At 36.0% G+C, this 23,975-nt stretch overlaps 1 protein-coding gene across 2 annotated transcripts in view; it reads left to right on the plus strand.

Annotated features, from left to right (window-relative positions):
• LOC131689195 (peptide transporter family 1-like) overlaps positions 1-23,199 on the plus strand; it is a 37,786-nt gene extending 14,587 nt beyond the window's left edge. For both annotated transcript variants that reach the window (XM_058974115.1, XM_058974116.1), the window contains exons 3-6: positions 20,751-20,829; positions 20,884-21,112; positions 21,169-22,522; positions 22,589-23,199. In XM_058974115.1, coding sequence (XP_058830098.1) covers positions 20,751-20,829; positions 20,884-21,112; positions 21,169-22,522; positions 22,589-23,065 — 2,139 coding nt within the window. In that variant the 3' untranslated portion in view covers positions 23,066-23,199. The remainder of the gene's footprint in view (positions 1-20,750; positions 20,830-20,883; positions 21,113-21,168; positions 22,523-22,588) is intronic.
• Positions 23,200-23,975: the final 776 nt, after the last annotated feature.

Here is a 23,975-nt window from a genome sequence, read left to right on the forward strand (position 1 = left end):
TAGAAATAATGTATAGTATATAAGTAAATATTGTAAAACCATTCTATGTAGTCTACATATGCTTGACGAAAATAAATAAATAAATTATCTGGGGCTAGGTGTCATTCTAAAATCTAAAATATCTCATATGGTTCCGTTACCATGTAAGATTTGCACGTTTCTAACTCCGCTATTACTATATAGATTTTAATCATTCATACACCAACCGGTACAGAGACGCCCATCTTAAAGATTGGTAATAATTCAATACCTCTGCAATAAAAGTAATCTTTTGGAAATCAGTAAAATGAGAAAACTCACGACAAATGGGAAAATTTTCATTCGTGGGGTAGATTTCTCAGGCAGAGCCGTCAATAGGAAGCACCTATCAATCAAACACAAAAAGTTATAAATAGAGGTGCCACATGGCTGTTTGAATCAGTTGTTGCTTTTATGCCAAAGGAACAACATTATGACTGTATCGTCCGGACGGTAAAATCGTTCGTGTACACGTAATGTTTCAAATCCGAGCAGTGGACGTGTGAACGATAAACTTTTCACAAAGCAAAGAAACAGATGCATTTTTACACAGTTCAACTGTATGCGAGTTATTGCCTGTACTGGCATTAAACCGTTCAAAGCTTGCGCCCGTTTCCTTACTGTGTGCAAAGTTTATCGTGCGCTCTGCACCCTGCGCGTATGGGAATGCGATAGGTTCATGTCGTGTACACACTATAATTTGGAAATTAGTAGGGGAGGGTGGGTTTTAGAATGAGTTCAACACGGCAGAGTGCGACGTGTGTGAGTTGCATTGGGATAAATTTATTTTTCTGCTTCTGTGTGCGTTGGGTGGGTGATACGGGTAGGCTAATTAATGCCAGTTGTAGATTTTTGTGGGCGTGGAGATTGAGTTATGTTAAAGCAGTTTCAGTTGCGAATCTAATCTATTGCGATTGTTGGTGGTCAACCCGAAAATAATGCCATCTGATCAAAATAAAGCACTAGTCGGTTTTTCTTGTCAAAGCATGTTCTCAAGCATTGGTATTGTATATCAATCAAATTCCTTGGGGTGTATTCAGCTGCGTTGTGATTAATATATCCTATATTAATTAATATGTGATTAATATAGGAGTGGAATTGTAATGGAAACAATCATATTTCCAGCAGATGGTTCTGATTTATTATTACAAGCAGTTTTGTTTCAAACTGGTGTACGCTACCGTTCTCTTTGTCGCTTCTTTCGAAAAATATTTGGAACTATTTTTTGATTACATTTAAAGAGTATTCAGAACATACACTCTGGTTGGATAGATTGAGAAAAACAATTTCGAGGCAAGTAATAACCTAAAGACACGTTCTGGTGTGGTTCAATTTTAGATTCAAAATTTTAACAGTTCTATAACATAAAAGTGAAAATTTAAAAGCTAAAATTAACTCTCCTCAGCAGCATCTTGAGTGGGTGTTCTTTCAAGTTAAAAATTCGTGTCACGTGATGGACTTAAAATTATTTTTCTCCAGTTTATCCAGTCTGAGTAACTCTTCATATTTTTCAAAAAGTTGCTAATCGATTATTGTTAAGAGGAAGAGATAATCGATCAATTGAAACAACTATAACGTGACATTGTATGTTTCTAGTGATGATTATATCTAGAGAAAATTTTCGATAGGACGTAAGCAACATTGAGAGCCTCTCTTTGTTTACTTTCTCTTTCGTTTATTACGACGTCATTACAACACTTTGTACTAATTTTCCAGTACATATCGAAAGCCGACGGTTTTAACTACAATATTATGCAAAGAGTAGAGTAGTAAATGTTGAAATGGCCGAGTAATGGACAGAAGAGAAAGACCTCAAAAAGAATCTCTCATTGTTACTTACGTCCTATTGAAAATTTTTCTCTAGATATAGTCTCCAGCTCTGCAATGAGACGATAGTTTCGATAAATTCAAATTAATTTATGAATTATATTGCACGCCCTTGAAAAAAGCTATTTTTTTAATGTCGCCGTGGATGTGTCCTGTACACAACCATTTTTTTTTACCCATTGCACCACCTACCTACACTGTAATTTGCAGATAAATCTGTTCTTGTGGCATGCCAGGCATTACCCATCCATCGACGCAGCTGTGGGACTATTCACACCCCCCACCCCACCTATTTTAAAACCTATTTATTACTTTCGTTCGACTTTCTTTGACTCGGAAGCCTTTCATTGTTAATGAACCGACCTTAAACATACGAATTTCATCTAGATCAGTTGTCTTAGCTGCAGTAAAAACGCACCTAAACAGTACTTGTGATCTCAATATAATTTGAGCTCATACTAAGATACACCGTTTTGAAGTGAAAACGCCCCAATTTCTCATATAAAATCGCAAGCACGCAACGACAAAAATCTAACATTAGTATACTGATACACACATAATTTATAGTGAAGTATACGTGAAATGATAAAAAACTACGTTTTTGTTTTGCCTCTAGCAGATCAGCGTCGGTCTTTATGACCATTTGAAGATTTTCTCAATATTTCAATATATATATATATATATATATATATATATATATATATATATATATATATATATATATATATATATATATATATATATATATATATATATATATATATATATATATATATATATATATATATATATATATATATATATATATATATATATATATATATATATATATATATATATATATATATATATATATATATATATATATATATATATATATATATATATATATATATATATATATATATATATATATATATATATATATATATATATATATATATATATATATATATATATATATATATATATATATATATATATATATATATATATATATATATATATATATATATATATATATATATATATATATATATATATATATATATATATCAATATTGGCTCAAATTGTATTGAGATTAGAAGTGTTCTTAAAGTAAAAATGTCTGAGGAACACGGTGAGATTAGATATTTCAAAATTAAAATATACGTATGGTGATAAAAATGTACTTTTAATTTTTACCGGTAAAAATAGCATAGTTAATAGCACTGCAGCTAAAAACTAACATTTTGCCTAGACTCCTTGAACAATTTCCTTTTAAAACATCTTGCGGTTTGATTCTAGAGTAACTAGAACCGGAGATGTAATCAAAACAAAATCAATGGTTTTAGCAATTAGTCAAAACGAGGGGTGCTCACATGGACCTACACTGATAATATAAATTCGTGAATATAATGAAATCGATCATGCAATGAACGAATTCATTCGTTCTTTTCTGCAACGAAGTATTTTCGTGCCTTGTAAATAATAGGTTTCCTTCATTTCATCAACAAGAATAGCCGCTTGCTGAACGAAAGCTTTCGTAAATTTTACACATTTAATGTACACTGCACGAATGTTATCGTTGCACTATGGGTCACAAGGGCGGTTTTTCGGTACAAAAATCAATAACTCCCAAACCGTTCATTTTAGAGAAATTTTGTCTGAGAGAATATTTTTGGAAATTAAATTGGCTTTCTTTTAAAATAAAATGTAACTAGGGTGGTCCTCTCGAACATTCTTTTCGAAAAAATATTTTTCGAAGTAAATGGTGTAGCAAGGTACTTATTTCAGCAAAGTTGTAGAAAAATATTTTTCAAGTAACATTTTCGATTGCATCAAAGTTATAGCATTATCGGTTTTCATGCTATAATTATTTTTATTCTTTAACCTAGGGTGTTTCTGAAAAAGTCAGTTTTTTAACTATAACTTTTTAAGTAGTTAGTCTATCTTAATACTCTCTATGAAGCAATTTTAGTACTTTTCATTGCACATATTTTTGCTGAAGAATGTGAATCGATATCATTTTTCGTTATCGAGTTACGATCATTTTTTTAATAAAAATGATAGTTTTCAATGACCTCTAACTCAGAAGGTTGCAAAAAGTAGCAGCTAAATTTGAAATTTTTCGAAAGTGCATCAAAAATACTATAAAGTATCTCAAAATCAACTTTTGCTTTTTTATCCTTCAGCGAAAAATGTTGACATCAACATTATGATCAAATTACATCAGCTTACGGCTGTTTTTAACCCTTTCATGCCCAACTTTTTTCTAGTGCATGTAGGGTTTCAAAACTATTTTTCCTTGAAAACGGTTGGGTCAAGAAACACGAAAAGCCCATTTTCATAACGATAGGTGCTTCCATGGCAGTGCTAGAAGCTGGTCAATTTTTACCTTGTAATGCTCAATGCAATTCTCCTAGAATAATTACAATAGTCCAATTACGTAGAAAACGTAGCCAACGACAGTCTAAATTGATAAGTTTTATCAGTTTTCAATAATATTGCACCATAACGAAGATATATGAAAAAATCATTTTCCGTCGTCAACGTAAACTGTCCCTGGCAGCACTGCTCCATCGGAATCCAATCAGACTAATTGCAATAACTTCAGTTCTAGAGCTGATCCTTGTAACTGTTAATACTCAAATTAAAGGCAATAATCACATTAATGAGCCTTATTTGTTTTTGTGAGCAAATCTCGCCTCAATCAAAAGTTATAGCTGTTTAAAAACGTTGTTGTCCACAAACAACATGGGCATGAATGGGTTAAGGGCCTGGTCATCGCCATTTAGCACCTGCTTTACTAGATCAAAAAGTCGAGTTTTTAAATGGTTTTTTGAGCTTGTCGAATATATGTACACAAATATTGAAAACCTTTGGCTCAGGCAGATATTTATTTTACTATTCTACATAACTATTTTATTATAATCAACATCATCTTAATTATTATAATCACAATCATCAACATCATCAGCATCGTCGTCGCTATAGTTATCTGAATCTTTCCAAAATTGATCAAACGTTTTACATGTTTTAATTGCTACAGCTTTTGCATTTCGAGCGAAATTCTTTTTTTCATTTTCTCCCACATCAAATGATCTCATAATTTTCTCAAACCCAGCCTTTATTTTATTTCTATTTTCACCTTTGGTCACTTTCCAGAGATCGAATGATTTTCTTTTATTCATTTTAACGGAACTAATAATACAAAGCACTACACGCGTTCATCAAAGCAGTCGTCGGCTACTGCGATTCGATACATGAATGGGATTGATACCAATTAAACTGTCACGACTCGCGGTGTTGTTGTTTATATATGACATCGAAGGACAAAAAAGCCAAAGTTGATTTCGAGATATTTGATAGTATTTTTTATGCATTTTCGAAAGAGTACAAATTTAGCTGCTACTTTTTGCAACCTTCTGAGTTAGAGGTCATTGAAAACTATCATTTTTATTTAAAAAAATGATCGTAACTCGATAACGAAAAATGATATCGATTCACACTCTCCAGCAAATATATGCGCAATGAAAAGTACTCAAATTGCTTCATAGAGAGAATTAAGATAGACTAACTACTTCAAAAGTTATAGTTAAAAAACTGACTTTTTCAGAAACACCCTAAGTTAAAGAATAAAAATAATTATAACATGAAAACCGATAGTGCTATAACTTTGATGCATTTGAAAATGCTTCTTGAAAAACATTTTTCTACAACTTTGCTGAAGTAAGTACCTTGCTATACCATTTCGTTCGAAAAATAATTTTTCGAAAAGAATGTTCGAGGGGACCATACAAATATTCTCTCAGACAAAATTTCTCTAAAATGAACGGTTTGGGAGTTATTGATTTTTGTACCAAAAAACCGCCCCTGTGACCCATAGTGCGTTGGTAACGACATTATTTTTCATGAATGAAACGAAATGTTTTGTTTATTTTAATAAACGTTTGTGTTTATTACGTACGATTTCGTTGGTAGCACGAATTTATTTCGTTTATTTTAGAAAAGTTTGCGTATTTATTAGCCTGTTGCTGTTTTCAGTCGATATTTTGAAATCGATGTTTGACAACATCGATATTTTTTAATTTAAATCGATGTGGCCAAATCGATTTTATTGCGGTACGAAAAAATGGCTGCTTCATGAACGAAAGTTTTTGTAAATTTTACTTATTTAGTTTACATTGCACGAATGTTATCGTTAATAACGACATTATTCTTCATGAATGAAACGAAATTTTTTGTTTCTTTTAATAAACATTTATGTATATTACGAACGATTTCATTGCTCACACGAATTTATTTCCTTCATCTTAAGAAAGTTTTCGTATTCATTAGCATATTATTTTTTCAATCGATAAGTTAAGATCGATGTTTAACAACAACGATTTTGTTAACTAACTAAAAAGATCGATCTGGCAAAATCGATTTTATTTCAACTTGCTCACCTCTATTGGGGACTAGAAAGATTGTGGTGTGAAGTAATGGCCGCTTGATGAACAAAAGCACTCATAAGTTTTACATATTTAGTGTACATTGCAGTAATATTATCGTTGACAACGACGTTATTTTTCGTGAATGAAACGAAATGATTCGTTTATTTCCATAAATGTTTATGTATATGATAAACGATTTTGTTGGTCGCACGATTTTATTTCGCTTATTTTAAAAAGTTTTCGTATTTATTAGCCTCTTATTGCTTGCAGTCGATCTTTTAGGATCGATGTTTGATAACATCGATTTTTTTTAATTTATAAAGCGAGCAGTTCACGATGGCTCAACTGAATCCGTACTCCTCCGGATTGTGGATCAAATGGAAGCGAAAGAAGTTTAGGAAATTATAGCTTCACGATGATCAGAATCAGGCTCTGATCACGACACAGACGATACAGTCAATATCTTGGTAACCTTTGCCACAATGACACAGGGCGCTTTCAGCCAGCCCTATGACGTGATTTGATATTGACGTGAAATTTGAACCAAGATTTAAGTGAAACGTTTGAAATAATAAAATGTAACCACCATCCTTTATCACCCATTGTCCATCTCGATTGTCAGGCAACAAGGACCTTATGCCGGGAAATATTGTGGAAATTGTTGCACTTTGTAGGTCTCTCAAGAACATTTCCCCTTAATGGCGCCTGCTTTGGCAAGTTCGTCCGCTTTTACATTGTCCTGAATTGAGCAGTGAGCATGGACCCACACAAATAGCACCTGGAATGATTGGTCAGCACAAAGAGCCCTTTGTATTTACAACAGGAAGTATGAGGGGTATCTGGCCGGTTTCATTGATTTGAGTGCCTCAAGCCGAGCTGAGGCAGCCCGAAAATATGACGTATTTGGAAAAAGGTGCACTGTATTGCTGCAAATTCTGCAACGTATACGTTACAGGGCTCTTCCAATTTGCGATTTACAATTTACATTGATTGTGATCTACATTGAATATTCAAAAATCTGTTGATCCATCAATATTTGATCCATTTATGAAAAATTGCTTATCTTGATTGATATGATGCCCAGCTCAGCAGCCCAAATAATTTGTCTAGGGTGTAGATATTGTACATAAGTGGTCTAAGACATAAGCCTTGGAAAGGTGGGGAGGGGGGTGGGGGTAGATCCGAATAACTAAATCTTAACGTCGACGAAAAGCCATGTGCAAAGTTCATATGTTTTTCACGCAACAAGTTGGTTAAGAAGTTGTTCAACTTGAGTGAAAGACCATTACGATGAAGTTTCTCTGATATAACTTCGACAGAAACTGAATCAAAAGCTCCTTTAGTATCAAGAAAACCTATGTCATTTGTTGACGTTTGGCGCTGAGCCGTAGCATGATCTTCTTGTGCCCTTGGCGGAGACTCAGTTTTGCGCCCCACGCGTCATTTGTCTACGCTAGCAGCATTGTCAGAGAATATGCCGCAGTAAATATGAAATTAAGTATCTGTAAGACAATCTAACCGAAAACTAATTTATATTTCAATGTACCTGGAAAACATCAGGTTCAAAGAATGAAATTTTTTAGCCTATTTCGAACAAAGCCATCAGTATGGAACACCGACAGACCACTATAGTTTTGTAAAATTTTAAATAAAAGTTGACTGCTGATTTGTCTAATATTATTCGAAGTTAGGTGTTTGAAGGCGACGGGCGGAGTTTTTTTCGGGAGACTTTGAGAAATCAATACCCTAGGTATTTACAGGAGACGGACGGAGGATAGTTTCGGAAGACTGTACGTGTATATCTGTTTACTGAGCTGACGATTTTTAGGGAATTCGACCCACCTCTGCGGTTCAACCCTTCAACAACAGCTATATTTATTTCCGACTATTGAAAGCTTGTAAAATACCGAATGATTCGATTTCTAAAAGATTCGACCGAAGTTTGTTCGTGTTTGAGTGCCACGCATTTTATGTAAGCATCTATTCAGAAGACTGTATATTGGGGTGTCAATGGGAAAAAGTAATCATCGAATTTAATAACCACATCGAAAAAAGTCTCTATGCAAAACTTTAGCTCAATCAGACATGATAAATACGTCGAGCTTAGCGGTCAATTTCGCGAAAATTTTCACCCGTGAAAAAACACCAAGAACACTTTGATTATTCAAAAAAAAATCGTAGTGTTGATGCAAAACGGCTTAGATGGTCAAAAAACGTCAAGATTTAGCGTCATCTCGATTTTTGTGGATAACCTTTACGGGATTTAAAAATATTGGAGTTTGGAAAGGTAGCCTTTATTTTCTCTTTGATGCAAAAAGTATTGGAAATGTATGAAACATCGGATCTTGTATCATCTCATGATTTTTGTAAAAGTGTTCTTCTCCTGTGAAACTTTTGGATTTTCGAAAAAAGTATCAAATTTTTTTTTTTTCGAATTGTCACCAGATTTTGACGTTTCATGCATGTCTAAGATATACAAAAAATTAAAAGCCACATTTCTAAATTTAGGTTGCATCTCAATTAAAAAATTTTAATGTCACAGAAAGGTAATTTTTCGAGATTACTCCAGATCTCGTTATTTCATGACATTATAGGACATTTTTTGCCGAGTGATAGGGACTTTTTTCGACACTTAGTTGACCTCGGCAATTTCCCGCTCAGCCGAGTAATCAGTAAATGTTTATACTGATATCTCAGAAAGTGTCATTAGTTTGCTGATTTTCAGCGAAGCATTTCCCGAATTTCAGCAAACAATTATGGCTTTTACTGAGATATCAGAGCGAAAAATGATTTTGCCGAGTGCTCGACTGTTCAAATCTCGGCGAATGTTGCAATAAATGCTGAGATTCGGCAGAAAAAATTAAGTGTGTATATCTGTATATCAAAACCAATTGAGGAGACAATTTTTAGGAACTGTAACCTTGTTTATGAAATGCTCATTACGGTGCATATCATTACATTCGAATCGTCAGTCCAAGTGCCATCACGACATTCTGGTCATATCCCAGACGTTATCCACCCATCTTTTTGCACATGGAGTAAAACAAAGCTACAACTTATTCAACTGTAACAGATATTTTACCCAGATGAGCTCAGAATTGTGATATTCTGTCTTTTATGAAAAACTATCACGTCTACATGTCCGCTCACAAAGTTGCAATCGACAGTGTAGTCACTGATTCGAGTTTGTCATGCGTGGATTTACTGAAGCATGGGGTTGTTTCAAACACCCCTTACTCCGGCGAGTAAAGATTTTAAATGGTAATTGCACTGGACGGGACCAAATTGTGTGTCCTCTCGATAATCGTGTCAGGCAGCCTTTGGCAGAAGTATCCACATAACCATCCCCGCGTACAAAAAGCGTTCGACTAATGTTAAGCATTCTCTTAAAAATGCTCTTAGTATTGTTTTACAGCAATACTAAAAAGAGCTAAGCCACTCTCGACCACAAATAATTATGCTTTTTTGACTCAGCCCAAGTAACAATTGTGGTTTTAATGTACTCTTAAAGAGCCTCTTCAAACCAAGATTGTACTTGTAACATGCTATGAATCTTTAAATGTTACTTGGGAGGAGCGCAACTCCGATTATCTCCATGTGTGGACATCTTTTACTGCTCCGAAAACTATAAGTAGGTGAGATTTCCTATAAAGGTTTAAAATTTTCTCTTGAGAGGCCGTCAAATATACCAGCTCGAGGAAACTCTGACACAAAGTCTTGGAGATGAATCAACGAATTCCCAACGCTTCTAGGAACTCCAAAAGTCTCATGTCATTTCAACTAGAGATTCAACTTAGTGCAAAACTCGTTAATCACTGGCAACTTAGTGATATTGAGGAACTCTTCCTGGTATCGGGAAGACCTCAGCGTATCGTAATCTTTCAGCGCCTTTGGAAGGGTCTCAGTTGTGCACTACTTTACATTGGCTTTCTTATTCAGTTCGATTTTCGAACAATAAGTTATGGCACTCCTCTCATGACTTATCTTATGATATATCCTCACTTATTTTATAAAATAGATCACGATTTCAGCGCCCCATAAGCTTGGCGCCCTTGGTGGGAGCCAACCTGGCGAACCATACGCTACGGCTCTGATTTGGCGAAGGCGATATCCATCTCCGTCACAAGCAATGCCAGACCGCTATTTGTTCCATAACCTCTCTGAAATCCGAACTGCGTTTCAGAAAGCAGCTGATTTACTTCGGCCCAGTTATCGAAATGACAAAGGAACATTTTCTCTAACAATTTTCGTATGCATGATAACATACGTTGACATTGTCGATACGAATGATGGTCCGAAGCTGGTTTACCGGGCTTCTGGATGGCGACGACTATAACTTGTCTCCACTCGTGTGGATCAATGTTTGGTTCGAGGAAACTATTGAATAAGGTCAACAAACCCAGAGCAAACTTGATCGTATCTAGTCCTGGAGCTTTACACAATAAAGCTAGTTAAAAGTCGACCATCGAGAAAGAGAACTCAGAATCATTTGAAATTTCTCGGAAAAATTGTTGTGCGTGAAACGAATCGGGGCAAAGTCAAAAATTCAACGATCCGAATACTCAACGTCGCCATTTCCAAAGAGTACTCAAATAAGTATCTTTTCACAAGCCTTCAACAAAATGGCGCTAATTGCCTATCTTTCTGCTTTAATGAGGCTATTCAACCTGCGTTGAAGTGAGGTATATTCGACATCAAATTCCTGCTTGCCTTCTCGACGCCAATTGTAGTACGCATTTGACTTTTGTCGTGACTACAAAAAATGTTTTAATATAGAAACCCTTTTCAAAATTTCAGAACAAAAAAGGTAGGATTTTCGAAAGTTTGTAATATTCATTGTACGGAACGGAGGTACACTAATGAGTCAGAGGGGTAAATTTGCCCCTGCCACGGATAAATTTTGATATCCGCCAGAAATCGTCAATATGCGAGACATTCGTCGCTATCAGATCCCGGTTTCGATTATATTGCACCGATTTAGTAGAGTTAATTGATTGTGCACTTTGGAGCATCCTCAGTTTTTGCACCTATGTTCGAAAGTGCAAAAGCAGTGCGCGAAACTATCTAGGTACACATGAGTTGAAAAGTTCAAGAGAGGATTTAGCTACAAATCAGCAAGCCTTCCTTTTAGTTGTAGTTGTCTTCCAAGAAACCAGTGAGACCCTACTTGTTTGCGTGCATTCATTTTGAAGGCACCGTACGAGTGACTCATGTCGGAAGACATCTAATTGGTTTTAAGAACGGGCTAAATTAATCCTAAAACGTTGCACTGGGGTACAAATATCCCAAGTAGCAAATCGCAACTAGTTTTAATCGTCTAAGTCCGAGCTATGTTGCAACGAGGGAACAATAAAGTTATTTTTGTTGCACTGGTTGAACATAGATAACATCAAGGTTATTTCATAACATGTTTTGTCACCAAATGGTCATTTGTGTTGCCAGCTAGAACATGTTCATTAACGTTCCGAAGTGGTTGGTGATGCAGCAGAGTTTGTTGAAATGTAGTTGCGATTTTAATTTTGTGATATTTATTTATTGCACAATTGTCAAACACCAAAATTCGGACTGAAAACAACACTTCATGCGCTCCACTTGATATTGTAGAGGCATTGAACTGTACGGTGGCTAGTTGGCGGTTGGGGTAAGTTGGCGGAATCCCTTTTTCTCTGTTTCTATTAGATGTATAACGCTGCGTCTTTTTGTGTACCCCAAGTTGTGTGAAACCCATTATCCAATGTGTTTTTGTTGCAAAACGATTTGTTTGGTGGTGGTTGTGGGTGATATTGTGTTTTCGAGCATATCAAGTAAATTTTCTAAATTTTAAATACTTTGCGTTATTTAGGGTGATTCTCAATCTATTTCCCGAATGATTTTATTTTTCGATAGCGCGTGAAAAGAGCTTTCAGTATCTGTATAGATATTACATGTATCCACAAACAAAAGTTATTTTTTAAATAGTTTTTAATAAAATATGCGGTTGGGGTTAGTTGGCGGTGCTCCACGCGGAGCAAGTTGGCGGTACTATTTACTGTGTAAAAAAAGTCATCATTTTTTTTTATTTCTGAAATTCACTCCAAAGTAAGAAAATCTTTTTCTTGTGTATCTCGTCAATGCAGGAGACATTTATTCCGGCCAATCGCATAAAGAATTTCGAAAATTTGCTTTTGAATAGGGTGTAATCGTCAAAGTCAAAATACCGGGGTATTGAAACTGAAATATAATAGCAAATGTCGGTTAATATACAGTTTTCTTGAAAAGACATTCAGCATGTTCCAAAAGGACCCTGGAAGGAATTGAATCTCCATTTGATTGCTTGGTTTTTGGCGTATCCACACAAACCGCCAACTTACCCCGGGGTCGGGGTAAGTTGGCGGGTTTTCCGCGTCATATATTTTTGTCTCTAAAAATGGAGACAATGCATCAAACACTTAATCAAAAATCAGAGATGTTGCCAACAGTCTGCTCTTTCATGCTGCGTGTTCTATTTTGCAAGATCTACCTACATCAAAGCGGTAAAAATTGAAAACTGAAAACACCGCCAACTAGCCCCGGTCTCCCCTATACTTAGAGTACCTTCCGAAAACAATAGAAAAGTTAACGTAATCTTTGGAGTACTCCTATTTAGCAAATTCCTTTTATAAGCTGTGAAGCGTCTGTAAATACTAGTCCATGATATGTTAATTTTCGAAATAGCTTTTGTAGTTTTTTGCTGAATGACGTTGTGTCTAAGAATGCGAACAATTTTTGAGAACGCTACATGAAAACGGACCCTTTACAAACCACGTAGACAAAGTTCCGGCATTTTTAGACCCACTCCCCACTCGTATACTTAAGTGGTCATTTCCCAACAAAAAGTCTTTAAATAAGTTCCACTACTACATTTTTTCAATTCGTGAGGCGATATAATGCGAATTTTATAGCATTTATTTTACAATTCGAATTATTTATCAACGGAGTTTATATAGGATCCTTGATTGTTTTAAATTGTTGCAGTATTCATGAAAAATTAAACGTTTTCGAATTGTGATAACACGAATTGTGATACATACAAAATTACCTTATTTCAGAAGAGGTTCATATTAAATGGGTATGAAAAACAAACAAAACGGTGTTGTCGGTATGATGAGTGACATGAGAAGATCCTAGAAACACTATTGCATCCCAAAAAGTGAGTGCGTGTTTTTCTTAAAAAATGATATTGCTTGTTTTCAAATATTGACTCAAAAGGTTCGGAACACCATTAGTTTCAACAAGCAGGAGTAATAAGTCATTCGGCCGTTTTAACTATCGGTTTATGTAAACCATATTGAAAAAACCTGTGACCGGACGGTTTAATCTATATTTCCGGACCCATATAAGCGATCCATACGAAATTTTATAGACATCTGTGGGGATATTATAGATATCATTTGGGACTAAGTTTGTGAAAATCGGTCCAACCATTTCTAGGAAACTGATGTGAGTTCGTTAGTTTTGAAAGATGGCCGCTTTTCCCAAGCATTTCCGTAACCGTCTATGGTGGTCAATGTAGTCAACGAAAGTTTGGTTAGCCGTCGGTGACCTAGAACTGCAAATTTAAGTTGCTTGAGAGACATTTTAGCGAAATTTTTACCGTTTTTGCTTTCATCGGAGCATCGGTTTGAATCGCAATTTGCTATATGATCGCACGCAACAACCCGTAACTCCAGAACCGGAAGTCGGATCGGGATGAAATTTGACAGCCATTTACAAGGGCGCAACACCTTTCATTTGAGAATAAGTTGGTTGGTTGAATCGGTCTAGCCATCTCCGAGAAACCGATGTGACTGTTATTCTGAATTTGGATACTTCCGCCAAAGAGACTTTGAATGGCTGTTAGTGACCTAATACTACAAATCGAATTATAGATTACCTTAAGGTTATTCGCCTCTTCGGGTTAGAAACATCTCTTATGAAAAATTTCTAACCCTATGTGCGGGATCGGAACTCGAACCCAGGTGCGCTGCGTACAAGACAATCGATTTACCAACTACGCTACGCTCCCCCCCCCTCAATACCAATTTAAATACTGGTTGTTTTACTACGTAAGTAACAACTAATATTATATCGTGTTTAATCATTTCTTCAATTAATTTAATTTAATTTTGAAGTAATTGAACTTTTTCAAAAATTTCGAAATTCCATTTGATACCGTTTCTAGGTCATTCTTTCAACTTTTAGAATCATTTGATTTTTTTTTTCAAATCGGTTGAAAATTCGCAGTTATAGTAATTTTTGTTTACGTTTACCAGGTACAACTTCCTTCTCATAGGTTGTTTCCATTCTCTTCTAATCCAAATGTTACGAATTACGATTACCGGCGACTGCGTTTGCTAGTTCATACAAATTCAAATCCTGACTTCGATCTGGCGGTATGTAAACTGCGTATATCAATATGTGTTTACCTTTTATCATTCCCGAGACAGGACTTTTCCAAATTTTGCCCAGTCATCGTACTTATTCACTTACTGGCATACTGTTGCACCACCGCAAGAAGGACCTCCAATTCAAGATTTGTTACCATTAAGGCGGTTTCGAGCGCAGCGGAACACGTTATAAGCCGTTACAAACAGCTGCAGGGACGTGATGCAATCGTCCAGTTCAGCTTCAGTCAAAATGACTACGCCATAGCACAGAGAACAGACATCCATGATCGAACAAAAATATTAAAAAAAAAACGTGTGTAAACATTTGAATTAATATACGATAAACACTAGCGCCGCCACACCAACCTATCCCAACTATCCGTCAAATCCATTCCGGAACCGGTTCGAAATCCTGAATAGATTCAATTTGGAATCTTGCTCAAAGAAAACAACCGATTCCGACTCTATCAGTTGATGCATTTGAGCTGAAATTCATGCTGGAAGTCCGAACCGGTTCCGGACTAGTTTGACCGGGTAGAGGAGTAACCGCTGTCAATTCTGTCGAACTCAGCCACAAAAAAAAACATGACGACAGTAGCGCACCTGGTTTGGATATCCCAACTACCTTCGAAACTGTTAGAGATTTTACACAAGTTGAATGCTGAAGATGGACGTCTGTTCTCTGTGGCCATAGTCACATTCAGCAGAAGTCAGGAACATTCATCAATTTTCGTTCTCAATCCTCTCTTGCTTAGCAATTCAACAATACCAGCCAGTTGTTGGATTTGTGCTGTGAAATTGTCGGTGCCTAAGCTTGGAGAAACATTGCTTTGATTTTAGGTTTGTTCCAGTACATGGAAGTTACTCCCTGTTGCTCCGAAGCAAAAAATTCTTGCTCCTTTTCACTCCGGTTTGCCACCAGAAGAAGAAAAAAGAGAAGAAGATAGTACAGGAACGATTTTCTCCCTGTTTGCTCCGGAGTACTTCCAGTTTCTCCTGGTACTGGAACAAACCTTTTGCTTCGCTATGTACGCTCGAATGCTCTTGCTGTTTAGCTTGAATTTACATTTCGCATTTTTACATGACCGTAAATTGAAGCCACCGCAGTTTTGGCTAATTTGGACAGATGTTTCACATAGGCCGCAGCGCACAAGCCCCAAGTCGTTGATATCGTGATGGCAATCTTCGTATTGTTTTATCCATCTTTGTTTTGAGCGGCTTCCATAAATCAGTTGAAAAGTGGACATGACAAACAGCTTCCCTGAACGAAGAAAGTTTTTTGTAGTGACAGGTGCTAGCGGTCGATATTGTACCAAAAATCTCCAAATTGACCAAAAAATACAGCAAAAAATCAGAAAATAAACATAGCTTCGAAATACATTCAGCATCTGGTAGAAACAGAGGAACAGCTTGAGAAATTTTGGTATTTACACATTTTTTCCTCTTAGTGAGAAATATAGCATAGTGCTTTCACATTGGTCTGCTAAGCCAAAACAACCAGTCCAGTCGTTTTATTCGAAACATTAATTATGTTTCGATTTTGGCATTCAGCGTTAATCCGACGCTAAATTATCCGGCAATAAGTTAATTTCGAGTTCGAATGAGTCCAAATCGAAACGCACCTATGGCTTTATTAAGTTATGATTTGTGCCCTTCACGTACAAAGAGTGGTTTTACCCAAAATTTTCGCCCTAGGGAGAAATTTTGGTGTACACACATTTTTTTCTCCTTAGAGAGAAATACAGCGTAGCACTTTTAACGATTCCGCTAACTCGGCGTGTCAGCACACACCAAAAAATAATGAAATTTAAACGACATGTAAATCAATGCGAATGTAAACATACAAAGCTTGAATCAAAAATTTGATTGAAAATTAAGTTGAATTCGATGCACTCAATGGGAGCATAAAAAAGCATATGGTTTTACATTTTCGTTCGTGTAATATTACATGTCATTTATTTTACAGCAATATTGGATTAAAAATACATTAAAGTGCATCGGTATCCTGTCTAATGAAACTGTAATCTTAAATCAACGTGTAAAATTATAATAAAATTCGTTGAAAAAATCACGAAAGGTTGTGTGTATTTGTGATGGAACTTAATTTTACATTTATGTATATTCCTGCTTCAAATATGTGCATGAAAATAAATTTAAAAATATTTTTTTTGCGCAGTTCAAATTTTCGCGACTCGTGAGCTAAATTTTGATGCTTTACTTCTCTTACTGGGACGCCATTTGGATAATTGAACAGCAAATGTCAAAATAATATAATGCAATATAATAAAAATATACCCACACACCTACAAAATTGTGGGGGTCTTCAGATGTTAAATGTATTGTGGTTATCACTAAAAATTGCGAAAAAAAACAAGATAGCGACAAGATTGCGAAACTGCCATTTTTAAGATTTGACCTTTTCAATTCCACATTGTTACAAAGCAAAAAAAAAATTATCGATATATGAACAGTTTTCAAACGACTATTGGTCTTGAACCAAGAAAAAAGCTTAAGAGGATGCAATATCATTAAATGGGTACCCAAAAAAGGAACAAATACTTTCCAATTTTCGATCTGAAGGCAATGAAGCGGTCGAATCCATGAACTGCCAATTCATGACTGTCCGATTCCTGACCAATTTTCGATGATGTGTGTTCTAAACTTTGCGGTTGGAGCCAACAGTGTATATTTTCAATTCTTTCGTTTTTTTAAATCGACTCCGTCGCGTGCTAATCTTGAAAGGTGAAAAGCACAATACCTGTCTGAAGTCTTACTGATCGTCCTCCCAGTAAGTTCAGCAGGAAAGTGATCCGGATTTCTGGTTAGATCGAGTTAGTGTTCTGTCGCCAGTGACTGAAACAGGCTGAGTCACTGGAGCAGGAATACTAACTAGAACCAGCTAGAATTCCGGCTCATTTTCCGGCTGAACTTTACTGGGCTACTATACCTGTGATTACATGGCTAAGCCTAATATACAAATAAAGCAAATACTATGAAATAATCAATCGTAGCGGAACATACCTATCTTATTTCGTTTCTAATGTTCATAAATATATGCTGACCTTCACCTGCTTCTAATGAAAACTTGCTAATTTGTCTATCTATGCTAGACCTGAAGCGAAGTTATGCATCTCGAGTAGTAGTAGCTACTATGGTGTCATTCGACGCAAGTGTCTGTCGGACGCGCAGCGAGCGTGGTCTGTTTAAATTCAATCAAAATTTGTCATCAAATTTGAATAATAGCGGAAGCTTTTCAATCGCTAAAGATTCTCATATGTGATCAAATTTTATAGTTGGTACTACATAACATAATTTCTCTAGATGCAAGCAAGAAACAAAAAATGTAATACGCATTCCACGGAAAAAATACAAAAAAAAATGTTCGGTATATGTACACAATTGTTGCACCGTTGCAAAGCAGCTGCTTATCTTAAATTGTTGGTAAGTTTGTTGCTGCCGAAAACAAACAACTTCAATGATAGGAACACTAAGGAACCTTTGAGCTACGGTCTACAGAAATGTAAACGTATGGCTTGTGCTTGTTATTAAACACGATTACTGCGTGGCCTCGAAGGACACCCAACATTTGGCCACAACGGCAGTAGATTGTAAGGTTCCTAAGAAGTTATGTGCAGTATGCCTGAAAACGAAATCTGATTTAGTTTTGGAAAACTGCCATTTCCAAATTTCGAAAACATTAGTATGTACCACTAACTGTATTGATATGTGTACTGTGTTTTGTTTCAGTCATGCTGGACGCGATATAACTGGAATGTGACGACTGCATCCTTTTCTGATAAATCTATTGTTGTTATGTATATTAAACGTACACCCTTGTTGTAGCACTTTGATGAAATTCTTCCATGAATTCCATACAGTGATGTAGCCTCAAAAAACAAGACAAGAGTAAGAATTATATTCCAGGTTCCAGAATCAGGTAATTTAAAATCTTTTTTTGCTCTCTGGCTTTGAGTGTATGTATATGCATTTCTAATTGTACAAGCAAAGTTTTTTGATTTCAACTAGTTGATATTTGAGCTCTTATTAAAAATAGCAATATGTCGTTGCTATTTGACAAATGGCGACGGAGTTAGTCTGGATCTGATGTTTAACTTCAACTCTTCTCTTGCAAAATTCTCCTTTTTTATTTTTTTTAAATTTTTCTATTTTGTATTGAATTGATTTTAATCGGAGCATGGAATGGTTTATTTTCGGTTTTCAAGTTTCAGTTATTAAAATCCGTTGATGGACGATGCAGCGATTCAAAAATCTCAAACTCAGTTACATTATGCCGCGTAGTTGTACCGGAAAAAAACCTAATATTGTCAAAACAAATACACACTATGGAGTTCGTAAGCAAAAATAGATATATTTCCACCCAGTGCCAAAATGTTACCCCGCGGGTTACAATTTCGATAAAGGTATTGTCTTTTTAACGGTCGAAGTGAGAAGTGACGAGTAGGGGAAGAAGAGGTAAAACGGACCCCCTGAAGAAATATTATCATAACTCAGCTATAGAACATTAATTGGAAGAATTCAATTCATGATATCGTATAGCCAACGTTTTCCTTTGTTTTCACAATCATAACGCTTTGCAGAATATTCAAAAAGATTAAAAAATTTCAATTTTTCAAAATCATTAAAAATTACGCTTTGAAAGATAAGCATGGCAAAACGCACTTGTGCGGGGGTAAAATACACCACAACAACGGGCCACAATGCACTGCAACAATGGGGCAGAATGCACCGCAATAACGAGGCAGAATGCTTAGTGTACAAGCAAGTAGTTTTGTTTTCTGTCGGGATATCACAAAAGTGTGCCATTCAATAGCCTTAGGTTATGCAATTATTAGGTTTTCAAACGATTTTTCTGTTTTTGATTAAAAAATCAGCAAGATCAAAGAAGAGGGTATTTTGCCCCCGATGGAACAAAGACATATATTTTGCAAAAAGTGAATTATTTTGTAGATTTTTAATTTTTCGACTCCTACCAGCAGAAGATAAAAGATTAGTCCGGAATATTTTAAGCCTGTTTGTTTAGGTAATGAACCTATCGTTTTTAGTTTTCCGATCTGTATATTTTAAATCCTTGCTCTCACTTGAGTACCATGGCTCTCAATTTTCAAAACTTTTCCTACTAAGTAATCTTTAGCCAATTTAATGTCGTTAAAAGATATAAAAAATGAACTAAGAACTCATCATTATATGTATGAGTACTATGAAAATATATTTTTGGGATGCATCTTTAACTAAACGGTTTTAATCAGTTTATAGTTTTTATGTTAATTTGTTATATTGATCATGACAGTGACGCATAAGGCTTGAGAATTGTGGACTAGCATGCTAGAGACAGTGTAAAATGATATCCATATCATATATGATATGGATGTCATTCGTAATTGGAAAATGTCATCATTTGAAAATGTCGTATCATCAATCATCATATCTGATGATACGATATTTTCAGTTTAGGATTGTTTGCATAGTTTGTCATTATATGAAGTTACGTAATAAAATATCATTGGTGTGTTATTGGTTTCAAGTTTTTCCGCGATGGTACTTTTTTGTTAAAAAGTCCTACTTTATGATATATCTTGCATTCATGCATTTAAAAGGAAGTGCGGTGAAGGAAATGATGAACAACGTGTTTGAAGGTACTGTTCACAAAGGAGAATATGAATGCAGTGATGCTTTGTTTCCACGAATAAATTTGGTGTACCGTCGATTCTACCATGGTTCTGTTCATATATTGCTAAAGCATCAGCATTGTTACTGTTTATAGAGAGCTGTACAAAGCGTTGGTTAATATAACGTATATTATTGGACTTTTCGTAACATGTTTTACTCCTGGAGTCACCTCACTGGACTTGAAATTAATAGAAATTTGATTCACAAGCATTGCTATTTTTGCTTTCGTTTGTTTTTTGTCAGTAAATAATTATAGGCAGGACAACGTCTGCCGGGTCAGCTAGCGCCAAAATATTTTTTTAGATGTTGAACAACAAGCATTTACAAACTAACAATTGTTTGGCATGATACAGAATTATTCTTATAAATCTTATCATTGTTTATTAATATAATTTTACAAAATTTTTCCCACAGCCTGTGCGATATCCCAGATCAATATTTTTCATAATCAGCAATGAATTCAGCGAGCGTTTCAACTATTATGGAATGCGAAGTAAGCTATGTATGGTCTGGGTTGTTAGGCTTTGCTAAATCTCTATACTTCCAGCGGTTTTGGCACTCTACCTCACTCAGAAGCTCAACTACGATGACGATACAGCCACCGTAATTTATCACATCTTCACCAGTTTAGCGTATTTTTTCCCATTGATGGGCGCCATCCTGGCCGACAGCTGGTTGGGAAAATTTAAAACAATCTTGTACCTGTCGATTGTCTACTGCATTGGAAGCACACTGATAGCCATGGGAGCAATACCGCCCTTGAATTTGCCTGCCACGTAAGTAACTTATTACTAACATCGATGTTTGCCTTTAATACGTTATGCCATTTCAGATCAATGACCGTGCTGGGACTGCTGTTCATAGCAGTTGGATCGGGCGGTATCAAGCCATGCGTTTCAGCATTTGGTGGAGATCAATTTAAAATACCGGAGCAAGCGGTTCAACTAGCTAAATTTTTTTCGTTATTCTACTTTGCAATCAATGCTGGATCACTTATATCGACGACGCTAACACCAATACTTCGTGAGGATGTACATTGCTTTGATGACCCTGATTGCTTTTCTCTAGCATTTGGAGTACCAGCGATTCTCATGATCCTGTCGATCATTGTATTTGTCTGCGGTAAGACAATGTACACTATTAAAAAACCCGCTGGAAATATGGTAGTTCTAGTATTTAAATGCATAGGAAATGCAATAACTACAAAAATTAAAGAACGAGATTCGAACCCAAGGAGCCACTGGTTGGATTATGCCGAAGCTAAGTACGGAAAACGAGTAGTTTCAGATATCAAATCGTTGATGAAAATTTTGATTCTATACATACCGCTGCCCGTGTTTTGGGCTTTGTTCGATCAACAAGGATCTAGATGGACATTTCAGGCAACGCGAATGAACGGTGAAATCGGAGCATTCACGATTAAACCCGATCAGATGCAAGTCATCAACCCTTTGTTGATCTTGGCGTTTATTCCCTTTTTTGAAGGCTTAGTATATCCTACACTGGAAAAGATCGGCATCAAGACACCTCTCCAAAAACTCTCATTCGGAGGTATTTTAGCAGGGGCAGCCTTCGTTTTGTCAGGATTCGTTGAAATAGCTTTGGACAAAACAAATGCGGTATTGCCAGCACCTAATGAATCTCAGTTACGAATTTACAACGGACTGCCATGCGATTATCAATTCACAAGTGATATCCCGTATTTCAACAACTTCACCGTGCAATCTCTTGGGGTATTCGAGGCAGTTCACGTGTCCACTATGCAGAACACCACATTCCGATTTTCAGCCTCTACAACAGAAAACTTTTGCGTAAAAGCAAACATGTCCACAGTGTCAGGAACATTTTACTTGAATCCAGGAAACGCAGTTAGCTATTTTATTAATCAAAAAGCCAACAAAATCAATTTTCTAGAGTATTCGGATTCTACAGAGAAAGATAAACGGGGGTTACCAAGACTCCGAATACTAGCCAATATAAAAACAACTAAAAAGGTATTACTTCAAAATATCAGGATAGCTGACGTACAATATTATATATCACTAAATACCTATGATCAGCAATCAGTTGTCGACGGAGAATACAATTTATTTAGTCACAACGGAAGCAGAAAAATAGCAACAGTGAAGCTAGAACTTGGAGGAGTTTACACAATCGTACTTCATGAAGTTTTGGAGAATGAATTTGTGAGTGTCTTGCCTGTTTTCAATAAATGAGAATGTCATATAATTATGTTTTTCTGCTACTTACAGACACTTCAACGACATATCGTAACTCCTCCTAACTCACTGCATATGCTTTGGCTCTTCCCACAGTATGTGGTAATCACGGCGGGGGAAGTGATGTTCTCGATCACGGGACTACAATTTTCCTACTCACAAGCACCAGAAAGTATGAAATCCGTCATTCAGGCTTTCTGGTTGCTAACAGTCGCTATTGGGAACATGTTGGTAGTGCTGGTTGCCGAAGCTAAATTTGTACAGTCACAGTCGATCGAGTTTTTCTTGTTCGCGGTACTAATGTTCCTCGATATGGCACTTTTCATGATTTTGGCAATGCGTTACAAATACAGTGAGCATGAGGTAAATGACGTCGAGTCTGGCGATATTAAGAAACCGAGTAGTAATATTTTGGACAATGCACCATCCAAATTTGATCGAGGTCCGCTGGAGAACGGTTTGGAGAACGTTAAAGCCTCCTATACAAATGAAGCATATCGAGAAGACTGAGTGAAATATTCCTGTGTTTCTTCTATTAATGTTTTTAAACATTTCTTTTCGTTTTGTGGAAATAAGTCAAAGTAACAACTGTCAGTACACATTAAGTTACTTTTAAACTTATTCGGTTATTTAAATGAAAATTAGTCGCCATGTAACATAAATTAAAATTAAAAGAATTTGTTGTCGTTTTTTTTATTATCGAGAATCAGAATATCTTGGCTCGATTATCACGATCCCCCTGGTACTCCGCACAATAAACAGTCTGAATTTTTCACTCTCGAAGCAATAATGAACACTGATACAAAGATGGAATGCACCTCAGGCCAAATAAAGAGAAGAAAAAAATGCTTTTTGAACGTTTCATGCGAACCACCGCTCTTCTCTTTCAAAACAAACCTCTTCACTCCGATATGTATTGCTCCCATGTGTGTATTCTACTCCATGGCTGCAACACATAAAAGAGTAGAAATAAAGAGGCTCTTTAGTGTGCATCTTGGTCCCACGCGAACGAAGAGAACCAAAAAACATAATAAAAACGTTCTACCGATCAACAAAGATCACAGGAATAATTCTCCGCACGCCGTAGCCATGTGATTGATAATTGAGTTTACAATGCGCAAACAGCAGGGCCACCGAGAGAGAGGGAGGGGGTGTTTGTTTCCTCAGGCCCAGAGTTTTAAGGTGTGCCCGAATTTTGAACAGAAACTATAATTTTGGTTAATATTCAAATACATTTAAAATAATAGCCGTTTTTTATCCACGTAGTGGTGCAATTGTCTTATTTATCCAATAGCTGCACGGTGTCTCTGGTAGAAAATATTTAAACAAAAAAATCAGTTTCGCCAAAATACTCATTAATCGAAAGCTTAGATGCTCCTCTTTCATCTGAGCATAACTTTGAAATGTTCTATCGGGGGCC

The sequence above is a fragment of the Topomyia yanbarensis genome, chromosome 3 (genome assembly GCF_030247195.1).
Source record: "Topomyia yanbarensis strain Yona2022 chromosome 3, ASM3024719v1, whole genome shotgun sequence".
Classification (NCBI taxonomy): Eukaryota; Metazoa; Arthropoda; class Insecta; order Diptera; family Culicidae; genus Topomyia; species Topomyia yanbarensis.